Genomic DNA, 22,023 nt, shown 5'->3' with positions numbered 1-22,023 from the left:
CCCTTGAGACCTGCTCAGAAGCCAACTGGTGGGATGAATGTTGGCCCTGGGTCACAGCCCGGCTGGACCGCATGGCAGTCCACTCACCATCGGTTTAAGCATTATGACTGTTCTACCAGGCCCCCTGCCAGGGCCCTGGGGATGTGTGAGAAATGGGAGGAAGAATCACAGGCCTGGAGCAGCACCTCCGGGGCTCCAGGGACCTGCACAGACTTCCTCCATCTCCTGTCTACATGCCTTTCTGGAAAGAAACCTGGCATCCTAAAACCAGCAGAAGAAGGGGACCAGCCCAGGTTAGTTCATCCCAACATGCATCTGCCTCAGGAGCCCAGCAGGCCAGCTTTGCTTCTGGGCCTCCCATCGCCCCCGAGTGCCCGACAGGCAGGGGACAGGTGGCTTCCTGGGACCCGAGCTGGCTCCCCCACCCCACCATCACACGGGCCCAAGGTGACGGGAAGCCCCCAGCCAGACAGCATCCCGACATTCACCCCTCCTCAGATTAGTAGCACATCCATCGCTGTTTTTGTTAAGACAAGAAACATTTATTGAGAGCACAATGGGCCGTGCCAAGCCCCGCCCCCGCCACCGGGGGAGGGTGCTTTCCGACCCTGGCACAGGCTCCTCACAACAGCCCTGTGAGGTAGGTGTCTGAGCCCATTTCTCAGATGTGGACAGCAAGGCCCGGCGCTCCCCCAAGTCTCAGGGTTCATGAGGGGCGGGGAGGGGGTCCGGCCCGCGTGTCTGACACTCAGATCAGTGAAGTCCATCAGTCAGAGGGAGAGGAGGCAGGGAGGACACGCCCCTCTGCACAAGGGGGTCGGCCCCGGTCCAGAGTCTTTAGGTCCAGCCTGTCCCGTGGGAAGGTGTGCAGGCGTCCCCTGTGGCTGTGGAGGCTGAGAGAGACAGGCGCAGATGAAGGCCATCGCTCCCGGGCTCACAGGCCGACAAGAGTTCTTAAGCACACAGGCAGACAGGAGGCGAGGGGCAGACACATTGAGGAGAAGGGATGCTCGGGGCCTGGACCACACAGGGACAGGGGAGCACCCAGCCACAAGCTCTTGCCCTCCACCTGGCACCCTTCACATCACCCCTTCCCTGGTCTCCTCCTCCTGTAATTTCCAGAAGCATCACATGCTCCTGCACCAGTAACTCCAATGGTCCTCACCTAACCAACCAAAATCTAGATCTCTTGGCCTTGGGAGAAACCACCCCAGCTCTCCTGTCCAAGCTGTTACCAATTAGACCAGGGCATTTTCTAAACTACCAGCTTCCTCCCCACCTGAAAGAGGAAGTGTCAGTCACTCAGTCGTGTCTGACTCTTTGCAAACTCATGGACTGTAGCTTGCCAGGTTCCTCTGTCCATAGGATTCTCCAGGCAAGAATACTGGAGTGGATTGCCATGCTCTTCTCCAGGGGATCTTCCCGACCCAGGGATCAAGCCTGGTTCTCCTGCATTGCAGGCAGATTCATTACCATCTGAGCCCCCTGGGAACCTACTCCTCCTTTGGGGGTTTCTGAAAATTCTCCCTGATTCTGCCTACCTGGACCTCAGTCCCTCCCCTCTGAACCTGTTACATCTCTCCATTGAAGAGCAAAGCTTCCTGTCCCTCACTGCGTCCCCTAGGCTGGCCGGTGCTCCCCTGACACCCTCCACCCCGCCCGGCAGTTTCTGGGGCCACCATAGTTCCAGAAAGCACAGGGTTTCTGTGATCAGGACCCACAGGCGGCAGGGCGCTGTGGCCAACCTCAAACCGGAGGCCAGGTAACAAAGCACTGATTTTCACATAAACAACCTCCTCAAACCCGACAATAACCACGCCAGGCAGACGTGACTATTTTCAGATTACAGGTGAACAAACCCATCCAGGCCACACACACATAGGTGCTTAGATAGCTTTGAATGTCAGACCTTGATTCTTGGGACCAGTGTACGGGGCCCATCGAGACAGGTTAGCCAGCAGCCCCTGAGCAGACACTGCCGTTATGTACCCATTCTACAGAGACGGGACCAGGCTTGGGGTGGTTCAAGTAACCCCTCAGGGCCACTGCACTGGCAAATGGTGCTGCCACCACCAGAACTCCAGCGGGTAAGATGACCATGCCCCCCGAGCCCCAGTGTGGGGAGACAAGAGAGAATGGAAGAAAGGAATCAAGGTCTGGGATCCAATCCCCACTCATTTGCTGGGTGACCAGGCGGCATCTCAGACCAGGCATGTACCTTACAGGCGAAGGCGGATGGTCACCAATGGTAAGGATAAAGACTTCTCAGGTCAAAGACCTCCCCTCCCCCAGAGTGAGGGCTCCTGAGACCCAGAGTGGGCAAGGGCGTGGCCAGAACACCTCTGCCACCGGGGACCTGCCAAACGCCACATTAGCAACGCCGCCTGGACCACCTTCTGCGTAACACAAGGAACCGAATTCAATACTCTGTGATAACATATAGGGGGAAAGAATATGAAAACAGACTATATATGTAACACCAAGTCACGTGGCTGTACAGAAGAAAATAACACAGTATCAACCATGTGCCAACAACATTTTTTAAAAATCACTTGGACCCCAACACATAGGAGTACATTTTTTTAGCCCAAATAAAGTTTTATTCTAGATATAAACATTTCCAGAAACAGTCACAAGACAGCTATTTGCATCCAGAAGTTTCCCCAGGGTGAGCCCCCACTTCAGACAGAGACCCTCAGGGTCTGCCCTGGAGAGTCTTTGCCAAGGAACACCCTCTTTCCTCTTACAGATGCATGCATAGTCAATGTGTCCATCGGCCAACAATCAATTCAGCTTTTCACATCCACTAAAACCCCGCTTGCCCATCAGTGACCATCTATTAAGCGCCTACTACACAGGCAGCAGGACCATCAGGATCAGAGAAGCCTAAGTTTCAGAGTCAGGGACAGGGGTCTGAGAACCCTGACCCTGACTCGAAACCCTAACCCTCACTGAGAACCCTGACTCTGAATTGAAACCCTAACCCTCATTGAGCCTCAGCTTTCTCCCCGCCCTCTGGAGAAGGGGACCCAGGCCTGCCCTGCTCAGGAGGACAAGGCCCTGAAAACACTCCTCACCCCTGGGCACACAGGCCTGAGGACTGTCCAGGAGCAGACACCTACACACAGACTCACAGTCCCCTGGGAGGAGGGCCCTAGCCACCTGTCTCTACGTGGGGATCCCCTCGGGAGCTTCCAAAAAGTTCTCAAGGACACAGGGTGGCCACGTGTGGACACAGCCCACTGAGGCTGTGAAAGCCAGAGGCCAAATGAGGGGGCCAGGGAGGTTTCTGCAGGGGGAGGGGCCAGAGGAGACCCCCGACTCCAGCCCACCTGGAATGGAATCTGGGGGTGTTCTGCAGAACCCTGCTGTCTGCATGTGAGACAAGGGCCAAGAAAGGAATTCCATGGACTTGTGGAGACCCCTGGATCCACAATGACCCCAAGGGGAGGTCTCCTGAGCAGGAAGAGGGGCAATACCTAATTCGGCCAAGTTTCCAGGTCCCACTGAAGCTCCACGGGGGCACTGCTAGGCACGTGGTGGGGACAGGGACACATTGGGGCACATTTGGGCTGGCAGAGACCAGCCGCGGAACCGGGAGGGTTTGCTTTGACTGAGTTTGGGAGAGCACCCTCTGGCTTTTCATGGAAGACTGTTCAATCCTGGCTTGGACACAACTCGCTCGTCTGTTAAATGGGCCCACATGCCAATTGAGCAGGAGCCTTTCCCCTAAAGGGCAGAAGAGGGCGTTTTAGTCCCTAAGATGTTACCCAGAAACCCCTCGTTGGGCTCTGTCTACACTGTCCTTGCTCCTCCCCACTAACAAATACCCTCGGGGGACTCACAAAAGTCACTCCACAGACCTGGCAGGAACAGTCACCTGCGCGTGACAAACAGCCATCCAGGGTGGGAGGGCGGGCAGAGGAAAGGAGCCTCCGAGGAAGGAGAGGAGCCATCACTCATTAACTGAGCCAATATTTACTCTGGACCTGCATCACTGAACACTCTCAGGCCACTTGACCTCTGTCTCACACGTCCCAGTGACTGTCGGAAATACAATCTTATTATAAGGTCAAGACCAACTTTTTATTCATTTAGAACTAGCAAAAGCTTCCCTGCTCCCTTCCAGACAGCACCCAACACATGATCACTTTCAGTGACAGCCAGCATTTAATGAACGCTGTTAGAGTTCACCCAACCTGAGCTCTCACAACAACCCTGTGAGGTAAGCTTTCCGGTGACCCACGGCTTAGAAAAAAGGAGACCAAAAGAAGACCGACGGTCAGAGCGCAGTGCCTTGACCGACGGTGCACGGTTAGTTACACGTTAGCCAGATTCTCATTTCTAACACAGAACATCGACTCGTTCATTGGACAGCGAAAGTGCCACCAAGTGACATCTGAAATCAGAGTCCTGGTTTTCAAACAACATATATCATACAAAGGTCCGTAAGATACAGTAACTGGTTAACAGGTTAATCAGGAGCGGAGGACAGTCTCTTAGTCAAGGTTACAAACGATCGCTGCTTACACTGGGTTACAGTTGTGTTATTCGACCATCTACTCATCCATCCTTCCGAGAGGAATGGAAGGCGACCCCTACCACTGGCTTGGTACTGTGTTAGGCACCCAGGCGGCTGAAATTTGAGCCCAAATGTCGAGAAGGGGAAGAGGGGACATTGGGCGGTGGGGGGTGGGGAGGTGGGGGGTAGTGTCTTTGACAACTGGTGCCTAATATTTTGCGGGGAGGATACTGCTGGGAGGGGTCTCTTATGGAGGGTAAGTGCCGCCCACAGGCCAGACACAGTGGTAGGCAAGATACAACCTATTCCAGAGGTGGGTGTGAACGCGTACCCCAGGGGTCCAGGACAGTGCCCCATTCCCCAGCCTAACCCTAACCCCCAAATTACTCCTACCTACCTTTCGAATGCCATACGAATTCAGCATTCGGTCCCATAATACCCACTGTGTGCTTGCTAGAAAGACTGCCCACTAAGCTGCCCCAATCAGGCTGCCCCTCATGGCCGGTCACCCCACCACCTGCCGCCTACTCCCGGGGGCACGCGCACCACCCTACAGGATCACAGTTCAAAACCCTGGTTACAGCAGATCCTCACAACAGCCCTGCGAGGTGGGTGCCATGCTCTGCCCAGCAGGCAGAACTCGGCTGTGCCCATGAGTTTAAACCACATGCTTGTCCAGCTCCAGGGTCCTGGCTTTGTCCATTATACCTACTGTCTAAGGCAGTAAGTCAAACGCAGAATTCCCAGGAGAGCCCCCGAGATCTAAGGTGGGAAGCCCCACCTGGCTGGGAACCTGGATCGAGGATGCATCCCGGGTTTGCCAAGTGCCAGGTGGCCTGGATGCCCAGTTGTCCCAACAGATTGTTCTATGCAGACCTCACAGGGGGGTATGACCCTCACCATCCAAACCAGCAATTATCTCCCCCAATTTTCTCTCAATAGAGCCCAGAATGAACCAATCTCCAAGGGACAGGAAGGACTCTGAAACTCGCCCTTTGTGCAAGATGAGGGTGTCCTAATGACTCGAAATCCTGCTCATGGCCAGAATCGGCTGTTTGTCTCAGACTCCCCCCCCACTCCAGCTATCATTCTGGCCTCTTGAGACTCTGGGCTATGATTTCTGAGCACCCAGGGAACACAGCTTGCTGATTACTAATCAACCCACTTTGCGGAGGAACGAAGTTGGAGAGGGCAATCAAAATTTCGACAGAACTCTGGCAGAGGGGTGGGCACGCCGAATCAAGGATCCCGCCTTGTGGCTAGCCCCCAGCAAACACGCTCATCTTTTCTTTCGAGAGGGGGTGTCGGAATGCAACCTTGTGACCCAGCTCTAGTATAGCACCAGCTGACCTTTTCAAATGTTTTCGGGCTGGGAGTGGAGTGAATGGAGGGATGGAAGGATGAGTTACAACCGCTGTCATCTGGTAGAGGAAGCGGAGAGGCTGAGGGCAAAGCTCATGGCAGGGACCATGCACCAGGCAAGGTGGCCTGGGGGTGGGGGGCACATCTCCACTCACGGGTAGGGACGGGGGACACCCTGGGCCCCTGGGCCCTGGATCCCTCGCAGTGTGTGATGCATGGGAACGCGCCATGGGGAAGGAAGCCGTGTGGGTGATGTGGCAGATGACATCCAGCTGGGACATGCTCAGAGCAGTGACCCCGGAGGAAGAAGCCACAAGTAAGGGCGTTCACTTCATAACCACAGCCCATGGCGCTACACAGCCTGCCCACAAGGAAAGGGTTTGCTTTCAGGAAAGGGAAAGGCCAAAGCACCAGGTCAAGAGGCCAAATGCAATGGATGGACGGATGGATGGATGGATGGATGGATGGATCCAAGTAATGTTGGGAATCGTCACTGGCCTCCCAAACATGTGGGTGAGAAATTCTGACACAGGCAAACAGCGCTCAGTGCTATAGTAGACGGTCTATAGTATAGTAGACGGGTCTTCCCTCGACTGCAAGCAGAGGGTATTCTGGAAAGCAGGGCCGAGCCTTCTTGGGTCACATGCCCTTCCCGAATGGCCATGATGACTTCTGAGACCTGGCTACCCCTGGGGTGAACCATGAGGGAAGCCCAAGGAGAACATGGGGCCCATTCTACTCCTTGGCTTGTGGAATTGAGTTGCCCCATTTCTGAAGGCAGATTCACTATCTGACCTAATCTGACATATTTAATTAAACCCCAAAGACCACCATGGAGGCCAATGGGACAGTGGCTCACACATCAGAGGGCACTAGGAACATGAAGGGCAGCAGACTGCCTCAGCTGATTGCCCTGAGAGGTGGCAAGTGGTGGTCCAAGGGGTTGTCTTCCTCAAAGTGAAATGGGGGCGGGGGGTGGAGGCAGGAAGGCCACCATGTAACTATTCAAGATGGCGGCACAGTTGTCTGGACCTTGGAGGGTCAGAGATTCCTGCACCACAAGAGTTACAGAGGGTGATTTGAGAGTTTATAAATCATAAATGCACAAACCCACCCAGGAGAAGCCACCTTAAACGTCACTGGGCTGCCAAAGGGAGAATATAATCCCAATGCACATTTTCCAGGAAGAGTCAAAGAGACCTGAAGCGTCATCTAGGCCAACCCCACTCCTACTGATTGAATCTCCTTGAAGCTACCCTCATCGAGTATCTGTCTGTCCTGTCCCTTGAATGACTCCAGGGATGAAGGGCTCACTACATCCCAAGGACCCTCATTCCATCCTTGGCCAGTCTTATCACAAAGCCATGATCCAGCGGACTTGGACAAACAGTTCACAGAAGATGCAATTTTTTTTAACAAACACAGTAAAAAGTTCAACCGTCATTCGTCATCAAAGCAGTGCAAGTTAAAATGACAGAAAAACACTTTTTAACAGAGATAAATTAGCAACATCTTAACAAAATGCTAATACATCACTGGACATCATAAAATGCGACAAGCCTTCTGAAATTAGTAGTCATACAAAAATTCCTGGCCTTTTCTCAAGAAACTCAACACAGAAAATTCATTTGTTCATTCACCACTCCATGTACTCATCCATTCTCCCATCCTCTCTTCCAACAGCCAACCAGGCACTCACTCACATCTTCATCCACCCTTCTATCCTCTCATCTAACATTTCGTATCTACAACATTACAAGCATCAGAGATACAAAGATCAATGCAACAAGCTCTTTGCCCTCAAGGGTTCACAGCCTAGCAGGAGAAATTGACATACCACAAAGCAAAGATCACTTCTAGGTGTGGGAAAATAATTCATAAGAATGAAAAAAAGGGGGGTGTGCTAAGTTATTAGCTGTGGCATAATTTGTAACATTAAAAAAGATGAATTTTGCATGGCAAGAGTAATAATAGCAGGTTGATGTGGTGAATGACTGACACAGCCACTCAATGAGACACAAGGCAGCCAGGGAGGTGATGAAGTGTATGGACGAAAGAAAAATGTTTACAGCGGAATATGGAAAAGGTGGGATGCAAAAATTAAAAAAAAAAAAAGTGTATGTGGTGAAGAATAGCAACTGGGTTTAAAAAAATGGGTGCTCGTTTTAAAAAATTAGATGTCCATTAAAAAAATAGTGTGCAGAATAAACAGAATCTGAAGGGGAGAAATAAAGATGATTGATATGTCAAATGATGCGTGATCTGCTCCAGCTCATGTGCTATCCACACCATTTACAGTAAGATCACAACAGGGCCTCTGGCCCATCTGCCCCAGACGCCCAGCCTCCGCCCTCCATCCTCTGGCAGGCCAGCCCCAAGGCCAACCTCCCTGAGTTGGGAGTCATACAGAAATCCAAGGAGACTTGTAGCTCCTGGTACCATCAAGGGAAGGATTTGTGCAAGGGGTGCATGCAAAGGTCAAAGTCAACAGACAAAATTTGTTCTTTCTTTGAAAAGGGAAAAGAAGCACGCACTTGAGACAGGCCGTGATCAGAGAGGAGCGCTGAAACCCAACCTTGGACCTCGTGGGTCGGGTACGGACAGAACCAGATGGGGGCCCGTGTGGAACTTCCACCCCTGGTTTCTGCAGCCCTGGCAGTCCTGGGCTGAAACCCAGCATCCCAGAACTGGAGACCTTCAGAAACCCTGACCCAGGGACCCTCAGGTCCCCAGCATTCCTAGGACAGAACTCACCCGATCCCAACCCACCCTCCCCCCGGGACATTCCCCCACTGGCCTATTTCCACCCACATGACCCTGGACAGCCCCTTGGTCCCCGGGAGGAGGCCCCTCTCCTTAGGGGTCTGCTTCTGTTCCTGCCCATCTCCTCTGCGAACTGGGCTGTGATCCCCTCCCATTCTACACCTAACACTTTCTCTGTCTTCTAACCCTCAGCTGCCTTTTAAAACAACCACACTCGGGTTCTTCAAAAAGACCCTCCCAGGCTCTTCCTGCCCCAAGCTCCCCCAACCCCCACTCCGGCCCATGCGATGACGCCTGGGGTGGTTGGGGGGCTCTTTGGGGACCCTTCCCTGAGTAGCTGTCTTTGGGGTTAAGAAGTGCACCACCCCCCACCCCAGGCTTCAGGCAGAACCCGGGCCCCCAGATTCCAAAAGAGAAGAGAGCAGAGCCCTGAAGCCCCAGAGCCACCTCAGGCCCACAAAGCTCTGCTCACACGGCCGGGACACATGGCACTGGAGGCAGGGAAGGGCAGCTCCTGACACGTGACTCTGCTTCCTCCGTCTCCTAAAGGCCGCCTGCGTCCACTCAGGGCCCGCGCTAAGAGCGCAGAGGTTGCCCCTGGGCCCCCTGGCTCCCTCCCTGCACCCTGTCTGTAGCCGTGGCTTCTGCTTCTCCGCCTCCCTGCCACCCGACATCTGAGCACCCTGGGGCATCGCTGGGCTGGACTAGAACCACCGACCCCACCCCTCGCCACCCCACCCCGACCACTCCCTGTCCCCACCCAGGGCCCAAAGTCACTCCTAGCGGGATAGCCAGCCCTCAGCCCTGCCCACCAGGCAACGCTCCAGCCCCACCTCCACCAGACTCCACCCCCGGGGCTCCCCGCACTCCCAGCCACGAATCCTGGGTCCAGCCAACTGGGCTCCTCACGTTCAGGGCACTGGTTAGGAATCCAATTTTTTTTTATTTTTTTTTAATGTCCCAGACTGGAATCGAGAAGTCAAGAGGGACTTTGATCCTTGGATTGATAGACAGACACAGGCACACCACAGACAGGTGCACAAATCCTACCAATACAGAGAAAAAGAGACTACACAGAACCAGGGAGTCCCTGGGATTCGAAATTATCAGTACAAACAGCCCCAACGAGGGGCAGGGCGGGGGCAGGGCGGGAGGAGAGAAGACGCGTTCAACAACACACCATGCAAAGGCCATTTTTTTTTTTTTTTTTTTTGCCAAAATACAGAGAGTACATCGCAAAACAATTGAGAAGGTAGCAAGGCCTTGAAACGGGCTCTGGGGATGCCAGGGGGAAGGGGGCGGGGTCCTGGGACCACTTCTGCCAACCCTGGGCTGAGATGCACCTGCCCCAGGACACCCCGAGTTGGGAACGGACGGCAGCCCACCCACGGAAGACCCCGCTGGAGGGCTCCTGGACATGTTTCAGAAAGCTGCGGGAACAAGGTTTCTGTGATGAGGCCGTGCCGGCCCCCTTCCCGCCCGCCTCTCCCCTGCACAGGTCCTGGAGTTGAGGGGGGCCCACCACCCCGCCCCAGGACAGCACAGCTGGCCCTGGAGGCAGGGGGCACCCCTACCAGGACAACGCTCCACCCAGGGCCCCTTGCTCCCTGACCCTCTGCTGCCCCCTGGCGGGAAAAGCCTCCCCCACAGGTGACCCATGCCCAGGGAGGGGCCAGGACATCCACCTGGCCCAACACCCCCTGTTCCCGCAACCTTCTGCAGGCACCTGGGGCCTGAGCCCTTCTGCCTCTCCCGGGCTCTAGACGGGGCACTGCCAACAGGCAGAGCAGCATTTGCCCCCACGATCCACCCAAGCAGGGAGTCGATGCCATTCCACGTCTACACATGGGGAAAACGGAACGAGAGCAATGAGGTGAAATGGCCCCCACAGCCAGGATGTGACAGGGGCCCTCCAGGCAAGGGCCCCCCTGGGCCAGCCCCTCCCCGCCAGGGAATGCGCGTCACAAGCACACCGCATGCCAAGGGCCACCCACTCCATCCAGCTGCTGGGAACCCGGGGGCCCAAACAGGAAGCCTTCCCTCCCTCTCTTCCTTCATTTCCCTTCTTCCTTTGCCTTCTTTCCTTCCTTCCTTCCATGCATCCATTTCTTCCATTCATTCACTCATCCATTTAGATTTGATGCCTTTACCTACTGACTTCAACAGCATGACTTGAATCATAGCCTTTGGTTCATGAAGGTCTCCCTTCTTATTTGTTTACACATTATTTCCATTTCTGCTTTCTTATTTCTCTCACGCTTACTTTCATTCCTTCATTTTTACAAACTCAGGTGAAGAAGGATGAGTCAGGATCCCACATGCAACACCCCTGGTCCAAGCAACACCATTTCATTCATTCACTCATGCAGTCTCGCATTTGCCCTGCCTTTCATTCTTATCCTGGCTTATCCTGGGAAATGATTATAGCGGTCAAAACTCCACGTGCAAAATAACCATCATCAGCCCATGTGCTTACCTGCCTTTGCAATCCTTCTTCCTCGCCACTAGTCACCTTTTACATTTTGCTATTTATTCTTCTATTTATGGACCTCCATTGCCTATATTTTATGATATAAAGATAATAAAAGGCTGGAGGTGCAGCCCTGTCTTGGGGCTGGGTGTTTGGTCTATTTTTCATTTATTCTCGGAAAGGTGCAATGCTTTTATCTATTTAAGGAATCGTATGTAAACTAATTATCGTTCCTGTTCAGACAACCTCTCTTAACGAACCATTTATCACTTTGGTGGTTGGTTTACCGTCTTTCTTTTCTCTCTTTTTTTTGCTGCTGCTTCTTTTTTAATCTCTCCATCCTCCTTTGCCCTAGAAAAGGGGACTGGATGACCTTATCCATCATTAGGATTGATGAACACCTCACCCCTATTCCTAACAGACCCTTCTCTCCAACACACCCACATCTTCACTACCTTTCTGCTGGGTCCCCCACCTTTCTCTTCCACTTAAGTTTCGTTTTGCCCCATTTCTTTCTCTGCTTCTCTTTCAGTCTTAGGAACCTCAGGTGTGCGGGGTGAGGTGAGCGACCATCCCATGGGCCGCCTCAGGCATTCCCATCAGGAACTCAGGCATTCGTGGGTCCATTCATTCTTTCTGTCACTCTTTTATTGCAATATTTATTCTTTCACTTATGGGCCTCAGGTGCACAGAATGGGATCACCTAGCATCTGTGGTTCCTGGAGCCTTCTCGGCACCAGTCCACGTAGGGCCCCTTTTGTTCATTAATTCCTTGCACTGGTGATTTGCGGGAGGACTTATTTCACTCTCTCAGGAGCCCAGTTTTGAATCACTCACGATTCCTGGTGTATGGTGCCTTCTCATCTTTTTGTTCTAGCATGGCCTTCTCTCTCGTAATTTATGTACATATTTATTTATTCATTCAATATGTTTTTATGGCTAATATCCATCTTGTCTTAATTGTCTGTGCCCCTCCTCTGTCCTCACTGGCTCTTTTGGCAATTCTTCGATTCTCAAGAGCCTCAGGTGCAGAGGCTAATTCATCAAAGTCCCCTTCCTCATTCATTCATTCATTCACACAGCCATCCCCTTATTTATTCTTTCTTTCTGATGAACTTCAGCTTTTACTAGTTTTTATATTTAGTGAATAATATGTTCATTAAGTACTTATCCAGGAACTGCCTTTTTTCTTCCATCCGTCTATTTTCATTTCTTCTCCCATATCTTTCTTTCTCCCCATCTCCCCTTCAATTTTTCAAACTCCTTTCCTTGCCTTCTTGTGGAATGCGTGTGTTTATTCCTTCAGGCTTTTATTTACGTATTGTTCTTTTTACTATTTATCAACTCGGGCCAGACATCTGAATGAATGTGGATGATCTGTGCTAAACCAGGCCCCTCTCACACACTTCACTGACATACTTATTATCTTTTTTACTTCTTTATAAAAACTTTTTATTTTTTTCCCTCCCATCTTAATTAATTGTTCTTTTCTACCAGTCTTTCAGGCTTTTTTCTTACTGCCTGTCTTTCTTTTGGAGATTGGGCACCAGGAAGTGGCTGAACCCTAACACGCCTCGCAACATCAGCCTCACTGGTCACTGCAATTTTTTTTTTCTCAGTCATTCATGCATTCATGTGCCCATTCAGGCTTCCTTTCTCTTTGATAATGGTTTTTACACTTCTAGATGGCAGGGTACCTAATTGGATACATGATAATATACAAGCAATGGGTCCTAGCCTCTCTGAGGTCCTCCCTTACTTATTTCGGCTTTGACCTGCCTCCTGGTTGGGTGGGTGGTGACCCATCTCAGAAGCCCAGATGTGAATTCACCCATGCGCGTAGTTCACGCCCCTCACATTCCTATTCCTAGAATACCTCTCTCTTATATACGCATTTATCTATTAGTACATTCCTTTTTCTCTTTGCATTTCTAATCTGACTTCTGCTTGTCGTTTCTTTCCCATTTTCAGTTTCACTGTTTCTCTCTTTTACTCTCTGTCTTTCTTGTATTCTTTGGAGCTCAGGTGCCACGACCTGATGGAGCCTAATGTCACCTGCAAACAGCACCCCCGGGCCCTTCAGCTCCGCCTCTCAGTCAGTCTTTCCCTCTGGCTTTCCTTCCTTCACACCATTCTTCCTTCCTGCTTTTGTTTTTCTTTTTATTAAGTATTTACTCCTCTACTAACGGAGAGCGTGCTCAGATTTTGACCCATGCTGACCCACAGTTTGGATTCCTAGCCTTGCCTTCTTCTGAGGACCTACTCACTTATCACCTTTTTTATCCTCTCTCTTTCATTGCAACTTTGCACGTCTCCTCCTTTCTCGCTTGTCTTCTTTCATCGTCCTGGAGCTTTGGTGTGACCACGGCCTCTCCCCCTCCTCACTGCATGCTGTCTCTGTCTCTTTAGATGCTCGCTCACTCGTTTATTGAGATATTTATTGTTTTTTGATAGTCCTGTGGCTTTCAGGGTCGGACTAACCACAGCCCTCGAGTCATGACCGTCTGTTGCTCAACTGCTGGCACTGCCTTCTTTTGTACGTTTATCCATTCACCCACTAATATTTTTCTGGACTTCACACCCGTTACTTTTTCTTCCACATTTCTAGATTTTTATTTAGATATTTTATTCTCCTTTTTAATCCTTTCATGGAACAGACCTCAGTTCGCAGGACTGGATGACTCAAAACCCTTTCTGCCATGCTCCCTTCTGGATCCAGGTATGTCCACTGCTCACTCATCCTCCCCTTCATTTTTTTCTCTTTTTTTTTAACTTTCTTTCATTTCAGTCTTTATTCATGTGTGCCCAGAATTAGAAAACTTTGGGTTAAAGTTAAATCTCATCTCTGGTTCCCTGGGTCTTTTTTCATTTTTAACTATTCTTTGAGCTCTTCCTCTGGTGTTTTCTCTTTTTTTCTACTGCCAAGAGCACGTATTTGGATTAATCCTAATGCTTGGCTTATAATAACCTGACATAGTCCTCCTTATGGGGAGTATTTTTCTCACCTCCTAATTTTAAAAGTTACCTTATTTTTTACATATTAATTTGCATCTTTCCATTTTCCTTGCCGCTTTCAATCCCTGGTACCCTCTCTCCCATCTGTTCACTTTGATGGGCTTCACCTTCCCAGCCTCAGCCCTGGTTTACACGTCCAGACTCCTCATTCTCTCTTTCTGTCATGTAGGTGTTTCTTCTTTTATGGACAAGCGATAGGTGCTATGCATTTGAATTGCTTGTGTGCCTTAGTCCAGGATAACCGGATACCGGTTTCTGCATGGCCCTATTTACATACTGATTCCATGCTTCATCGACTTATCTATTGATCTCCGATATATCCAGCTGGATCTCATTCAGGGTACACTCCTTTACACTATTTATTCGTTTATTCATTCTCTCGTGCCTGCATTCATTTATTCATCCACTCGCTTCTTTGGATCAGGTAACAGAGCCCAGCAAAACGCCTTCCCAACCAGAACAGTAGGGCATTCACAGTACTCTGACCTCCCACCCGCTCTCATCCCGCTGAGCACCAAGGAGCACAGAACCCACAGTCCTTGACACGTAAGCATGGCAGATGCAGGCACAGGCAGAACACGCGTTAGAGCAGCCAGACCCCCACCCCGGGGCCCACACCCTGTGCACACAGGGGTCGGGCTCCCCAGGCCCGCTGGTGGGGCAGGCGCTTCCCCAAGGACCCCTGTGAATGGTCATCCCTATGAGAAACCTGTTTCAAGACCCAAGAGTACACAGAGACACACATGGTATATACAACCTCCCTGGTGGGAGACGACGGACAGAGTTCATCTGAAAGCAGACGGCTTTGTCTATAGTCACACACACAAAAATATATTTTGGCCTTTCAAGGCAAATAAAAAAGGAACTACCCATCATTATTGCTAAGCGTCCCAGTTCCAAACAATAAAAAGCTTGAAGAGGTTTGGCCCGAAGCTTTGAAGACAGAAAGTCTGTCCATTGGGACATTTCAAGGGGGGAGGCAAGCGAAGATTATTGGAGCTCGGAGACGGCTTCAGAGGCTGGTGCCACTGCCTGCGTTTTCTCCTTGGCCCATCGAAGGGCCCCCCAGCTAGGCCACTTCCATCCTAGTTTGCCCTGCCACACAAGAGCCAAAGTGGGGCTCGGTCATGAAAGGGCCATTCACTTCCTTTGTGAAAGAGGAGCAATTCTGTGGGGGTCTGGCACTTGAGGCCACCTGTAGAATCCCTTTGCCACAGAGATGCCATGAGGAGGGTGGGGGTGCGCCTCTGAACGCAAGCCCGCAAGGTCCACACTCAGCTTGGCTCCCTGGGCACCCCCTTCTGGGCGGGGACCTCCGACCAGTGCTCACCCATCCCTCCCCACGAGGCTGTCGGGGTGGCAGCCCGCCTCCATCGGTGACCAGCCTCACATGTGCCCCCTACACCCCCAACAACTTACGATTATGGAGCTAGAGGGTGCTGGGGTGGCGGGTTCGAGGTCCTGGACCACGGAGGATTCCAGATGATGGCTTCGGCTGGAACGAGAAAGCACCGGGTCACTCAGAGAATCTCACCCAACGGAAGCAGAGACGCCCCAACTTCAAGGGTGGAACTGATGAAATCAAACCTTTCTCTCCTCTTTACACTCACTCACGAGCGCTCTCACCTGCCAAGCTCCCCCTCTCCCAGCTCCAGGTATATCTGGAGCTGACGGGGGCTGGCGTGGACATGACCCCAAGGCCCTCAGGGTGGGCTGTTGCCACCCGTGCTGCCAGACGCTGTTTCACAGAACCCAGAGGCTCGGAGTCACTGCGTGAGTGACAGCTGGAGCTGGACACACTCAAAGGCTGCATAGAAGGCTTCCTGGAAGCGCATTCTACCAGGAAGAAGGGCGCTGCGGGCACAGCTGAACCAGGGTCAGCGTGTGCAGGGTAGCGTGTGCATGATGAGGGGCGAGGGCAGCGGGCCCTGGCTGAGACTAGGGAAGTACGCTGAGGACCACGCCAGGGTTGTGGGGTCCTGAATAAGCAGCATGTCCTAAAACCACGAGATGGAAGATGAAGGGACAGGGCTGCCCGGACAGACGGCTTCACCTGAACAATTTACCCACAAGTTTTCACCAGCCCCATATAAAAAGCCCTGACCAGGCTTGTCAAATCTTTGACATCAAGTATTTGCCTTAAAGTTTAAAAAGAACGAGCTGACCAGTGATAGACACGTGTCATTATACATCTGTCAAAACCCACAGACTGTAGGATACAAAGAACAATAGAAACCATGGATTTCAGTTAACAGCTACATTCTCAAGGTCAGCTCATCCATGGCAACGAGTGCGCCACGCTGATGCCAGATGTTGACCTCGGGGGAAACGGGGGTGGGGGGCAGGTGACGAGCATGCTCTATATTTGCCATTCACTTTTTCTATAAATCTAAAACTGCTCAGAAAAAAAAAAAGAAAAGGTTAGTCATTTTCTAAAAATATGTTAAGGGAGTTGATGTTGAACATATACCCAGGAGGCTCTGGTAGGTAAGTGTGGCCAACAGGTGGTCTGTGATGACTAAGGGGGGTTTGGTGTGTTTTTTGTTTTTTATACTGAAGCACAGTTGATGTTTACAATATTGTGTTAGTTTCAAGTGTACAGCAAAGTGACTCAGTGATGCAAATACATGTATCTATTCTTTTCCAGATTCTTTTCCATGATAGGTTATCACAGGGTATTCAATAGAGTTCTCTTGTGCTACACAGAAGGTCCCTGTTAATTCTTTTATTTGATGACTGAGGTTTGATCGGCACTGTAAGGTGAGGAGGGAGCCAAATCAAGGCAAGAATGAGAAATTAAAACTTGAGAAAAGGAAGAAAGAACAAGGAGAGTCCAGTAGCCCTCCAAGGAAACCCAAGGAAGGAAGAGGTCCTCTCCAAGCCCCCTGCCCTGACTTAAGCCATCTGGGTACTTCAACCCCCTTGCCCATGGTTCACTCACTGGGGTGCCCAAGACTTGGCCAGGGCCCCAGGGGGCTCACCTCTTGCTTCCAAGCCTCCTGAGAATTCCTCCCCTGACCTTGAACTTCCCAAACACTCTATTCCCCTGACTGGTTGATTTTATAAGCAAAAAACAGGAAGTCTTTTTAAAAAACCAGAGTTAATCAAGCAGTCATCAGCCCATGGGTGACCAGGGTACACTGGTTATCTAAGGGCGCTCTGGGCCGTATTGCGGACCCCCCACTCCGGGAGAGTTTCCAGCCCTTCCTCAGAGACCCATGAGCACCCAGGGGTGGCCCTGTCACCATCTCCACAGTCCTAAGAGCACGGCCGGGCTCTAGACCCGGAACACACGGCAAGACCACAGTCACCGCCCTTTCCCACAGGCCAAAGAGGTAGGAAAGGGCTCTGCTATGTCTTTCCGCTTTGGTTCTCTTTGGTGTCTTTTAATAGGACTGGGGAAATCAGAAGCAGCTCAGGGCATCTGGGTTTTTTTTCCTGCTTCTTTCCCCAGGGACCCCGGGAGCCCTCAGAGTTTCCTGGTTGTTCGTACTCAACTTTCGCGCAGACCCCCGGGCTGCGACTAAAGATGTTGCCCCGGCAAAGTCATGCCTTGGTTTCTGAGCTCCGTGTGTCCCAGCCCTGCGACCGTGGTGGTGGATCAGCCCTGCGGTGCTGGGCTGCAATCGTGACAGATGAAGACATTGCAGAGATGAGTCAGTGTCTGGAACCAAAGGAAAACACGAGCTTCCTTTTAGGGTCCAGAGGAACAATTGTCGCAAGCAACGTTGATCGGAGAACTCATAAACGCACGTGCTGCGCTCAGGATGCATGCAGGAAGCCCTGCTGACTACACCAAAATCATCCTCCAGAGCGTACGAGGCTTAGAAAACCCTAGCTCTGCTTCTCAGGAAATGTTTTCTTTTTCTTTTTACTGAAGTATGGTTGATTAGCAACACTGCTACTTCCTGCAGTACAGCAAAGTGATACATATATTTACGTTCTTTTCTTAATATTGTTTTCCACTACGGTTTATCATAGGATATTTTTTTTTAATCGGAGGATACCTGCTTTACAATGTTGTGTTAGTTTCTGCTGTTCAATATCATCAATTAGCTACATGTATACTGCCTCTCAAGATTTTTAAAGTTCCTCGATTCTAGGGGCAAATGGGACCTCCTTGATCTGGCATGTCTGGTACAAATCATTTGTGGATCACTCATAATTACATATGTGTGTGTGTGTGTGTGTGTATATATATATGAGACTGACTTGTGTTGTAGGGCAGAAACCAACGCAACACTGAAGAGCAATTTTCCTCTAATTAAAAAATAGATTTAAAGAAATAAAATTTTTAAAGAATTTTTCCTACTGTAATATATTTCTCCCCCCAAACCTTTTACTATTTACTAATCAATCTACTTTTCTTCTATACAATAAATACTGTATTGAAATTGAAAAAAATACATATATATCATTTGTGGGTGTTGAGTGCAGGGGAAAGATGGAAAAGGACGATTTTTTCATAAAATGTTGATTCTCAGAAATAGAAGCCCGCAGTTTATCCAACAGTCATCAGCCTCGCCCTCCTACCTGTTGAGGAGAGACCACCCCCTCACAACTTTCCCCAACAGATGCAAGCTCTTGGCGGACCTCATTTCCTGTACCTTTGTGAAGGCCAGGGCCCTGAACATTACGGGCTCATTTATGAAAATAGGAGAGGTAATTGGGACAGCTTTTGAAATCACGTCCCCCCCGCACCAACCTCTCACGGCCCCCATCAGTCCTCTAATTTTAGTCGGCCAGGGAATGGGGGCTGTTTACATACGCCTCTTCCTGGAATTTCACTCTTTGCTTCAGGAGTGGGCAATTAGAGAGAATTAAGGCCTATTTGGCGTATGTTTACCGTTAATGGATAGAGTGGCAGAGGCACTTGGGAAGGCAGGCTGCCGGTCTAATTGAAGCTGGCAATTTCCCGATCCCTCATTTCAGCTCGCAGGTATTGTAGCAACCAAGGTCAGCAAACAAAGGCTGTAGCCCACCATGGTGATCACGGGGCAGGCCTGGCCGTGGGTTTGTGCGCTCTTTATTACCATGCACCGAAGCACAAAGAGACAGCTAGAGATGTTTGCAAAACTGAGTCTGGGATGGGCAGCGGGGCAGGCGACTGATCGCTTTTCCAGAACTTTGCCTCTCTGCCTGATGGCTTTTTCAGGAAGTTCTCCGCGGACCGGGCCAAGGCACCCACGGAGGTACCGCGGAGGGTCTCCTGACCGAAAGGCCCCGGGGCGAGCCGCAGGGAAGGGTGCGGCCTGGCACACCCTCCTGGGACCGCAGCCACGGGCCAGGCTCATTACACGGCCCAGAAAGGTGTTCCAGGCTTGGCCGGTGGCCCACCTGTGTGGAAGAATAGTCCACTGAGCTGCTCTGGGCCACGAGCCTTATTAGGATCCGTGTTCACAAAGAGCTGACCGAGAGGACTGGTTGACGACTGCCAACCCTGCTGCCTGGCCACGGGCGGTGGGCTTCACACCCAGCTCCCTCAGGTCTCTGCTTTCCTTGTCTTGGAAGTAAAAGAGGGTGGAGAGACAGAAGACCAGTGATCTCCAGGCCTCTGACTCTCAAGACTCAGCAAACAAACCCCTGAGCAGCTGGAAGGAACTCAGGGCCCCATGGACCCTGAGGTGACCGTGATCCTGCACTGCCCCCATTTCACAGATAGGAAAACTGAGGCCCATCGGGGACCAAGGTCATAGTCACAGTGGGACCTGAGCATAGGCTGGAACCAGGTCCCTAGAAGACCAATGCAGAGCTGCTGCCTGACCCTGGGGCACCCAAAGTGCCCAATCTGGACTCTCTCCTCTGACTGACCAGGCCTGAGTAGCAGGGGGTCCCTGCCCCCAGCCAGGAGGCCAGTAGGGGCCCAATTTGAACACCTAGGGACCCCCATCCCCTCCTCTGGTGAAAGAGCCCTTGTCTTTCTAGCGCCAACATCCCTGGCTTCTTCTGCTTCACTAAATACAGACAACTGAAAGGCTACTGCCTCATTTTACAGATGGGGAAACTGAGGCCCAGAAGCCAGCAGCAACAAAGTCACCAGCAGAGACTCAGAACCAGGATGCTTTCATCCCACGGCAGGGACTCTGCCCTGGGTTCCTCCAGAAGGGCCTGAGTCCTTGGGATAGTTGGGGGCAGCGAGAGTGCCAACTTGATTCCCTCCAGCTCAGAAGGCCCCCGTGCTTAGGGTGGCCCCGACCCTGAGCCCCCTGCTGACTGCCCACCTCTCTCACCTTTCCTAAGTGGATCTCGGAGCCACAGAAGCCCCAGTTTCCTAACCCGAAGGAATGACTTGATCCCCCACTCCACGGAACAGCCCAGAGAAGGGCTGGAAGGCCCAGCACGACTGTAAGTCTGGACGGCCAGCACAGACGTGCGGTCAGTCTCTGCCCACCCCCGACCAGCCTTCTCCCCAGCTTTCCACCCTGGACTCCTGTCTCCTTTGGCTGTTTCTCAGGCATCAGGCCCGTTTGATCAGATTCTTGTTTACAGGCAGGGCGACTCGCTTCCCCCTCCTGAGAAACTTGCAAAGAGAAAGCCCCGGGTCGGGGGAGTCCGGGCTGGTCTGGGGTCGCGCGGATGGGGCAGCTAGCTGGACATGCTTTGTGCGGCCTCTCGTCTATGCGCCTCGGAGCCCCCACCATGCACACAAGGGCGAGGGGCCCCGCCGTAGCCCCCGGAGGGAACACACACACACACACACACACACTCTGTTTCAGGGGGAGGTAATTGAGGTTTCCTCTTTTCATGTGAAGAAAGGGCACCTTCTATTGAGAGAATGTATTCACAGAACCTGGGAAAACTCATCTGCGCTGGGCCTCCCAATTATCCCCAGGTGGCTGTTCTCCGTGGGGGGCTCCCCACATTCCTTCTGCGGGGCCTTTGTCTCCATCTGCACCGCCCTGGGAGCTCCCAGGCTAAGTCCCCTCCTTAAACCCCTGCCAAAGACCCTATTCACTCTGCAAAGAGACGCCCGGCAGAAGGTGGTGGGCAGCCTTCCTCCCCCGCCACCCTGGCCCCCCGACTCCCAGGAAGGAGGACTTAAGAACCCTCCATCTGGATTTTTGTTGAAGCCCAAAGAAATTGGAGAGCAATTAGGAGAGTCATGACTACACCCTCCACCACTCTCCTCTCCCTTAATTAATTCCTCTCTCTCTCTCACACACACATACACACACACACACACACACACACACACACACCCTTCCCAAGTTGGGGCCTGCCCCGGCCTCGGCCGTCCTGCACCTGCTCTGCCTGCAGGCCCCTCACGACCGCCGAGGCCCTTGGTGAGTTCCCCAAAGGCGGGGATAAGGGGCCAAGTATCTAAAATCTGGAAGGCACTAGGAATTCAAGGATGTGTGGGCATTCAGAAATGAGCCTCTTGGGCACTGCTAGCATGTCGCCTGGGCACTGACTGAGGAGGGGACCCTCGACCTCTGCTGGATCCAATGAACTTGAGATCCCTCCTGCTGCTGCTGCAGCATGTGGTGGGGAGGGGGAGCTGTGCCTGGGAGTGGACACTGTAGAGGGCTGACCTCCTCCTGGTGGATTTCCAAGGGTCCCTTCATTCTCTTCCCTCCTGGCCCCAAAACACTGACTCATGCCACGCCCATAACGGGGCGCTACCTCAGCTTAACTCCTGCCATAAACACCCACCGAAAAAATGGCCCAGCCTCCCGAAGCCATAGGCAGGCAGCTGGGACTTGGGGCTGCCCATTGGAACTAGGGGGAGGTGCCCCAGAGTGAAAGCCTCCACTCCTTCCCCTACAGACCATTCTCTTCCTTTCAACATGGGGACCCCATGCTTCAGATGGCCTCATTTGGAAAGCTGTAACTAACTCTTTTCCAGAATTTTCCATCTGTTCAAACCAGGGATGGGAGACCAAGGTAGTCA

General features: G+C 51.9%; 1 protein-coding gene across 3 annotated transcripts in view; it reads right to left on the bottom strand.

The window, feature by feature from the left end:
* Positions 1-518: 518 nt before the first annotated feature.
* The window catches only part of LOC133234602 (uncharacterized), a 35,030-nt gene continuing 13,525 nt past the window's right edge, over positions 519-22,023 (bottom strand). For all 3 annotated transcript variants that reach the window (XM_061395360.1, XM_061395361.1, XM_061395359.1), the window contains 2 exons: positions 15,552-15,627; positions 519-893 (listed from right to left, as the gene is read on the bottom strand). In XM_061395360.1, coding sequence (XP_061251344.1) covers positions 771-893; positions 15,552-15,627 — 199 coding nt within the window. In that variant the 3' untranslated portion in view covers positions 519-770. The remainder of the gene's footprint in view (positions 894-15,551; positions 15,628-22,023) is intronic.

The sequence above is a fragment of the Bos javanicus genome, chromosome 21 (genome assembly GCF_032452875.1).
Source record: "Bos javanicus breed banteng chromosome 21, ARS-OSU_banteng_1.0, whole genome shotgun sequence".
Taxonomy (NCBI): domain Eukaryota; kingdom Metazoa; phylum Chordata; class Mammalia; order Artiodactyla; family Bovidae; genus Bos; species Bos javanicus.
This window is presented reverse-complemented; position numbering and strand designations above follow the sequence as displayed.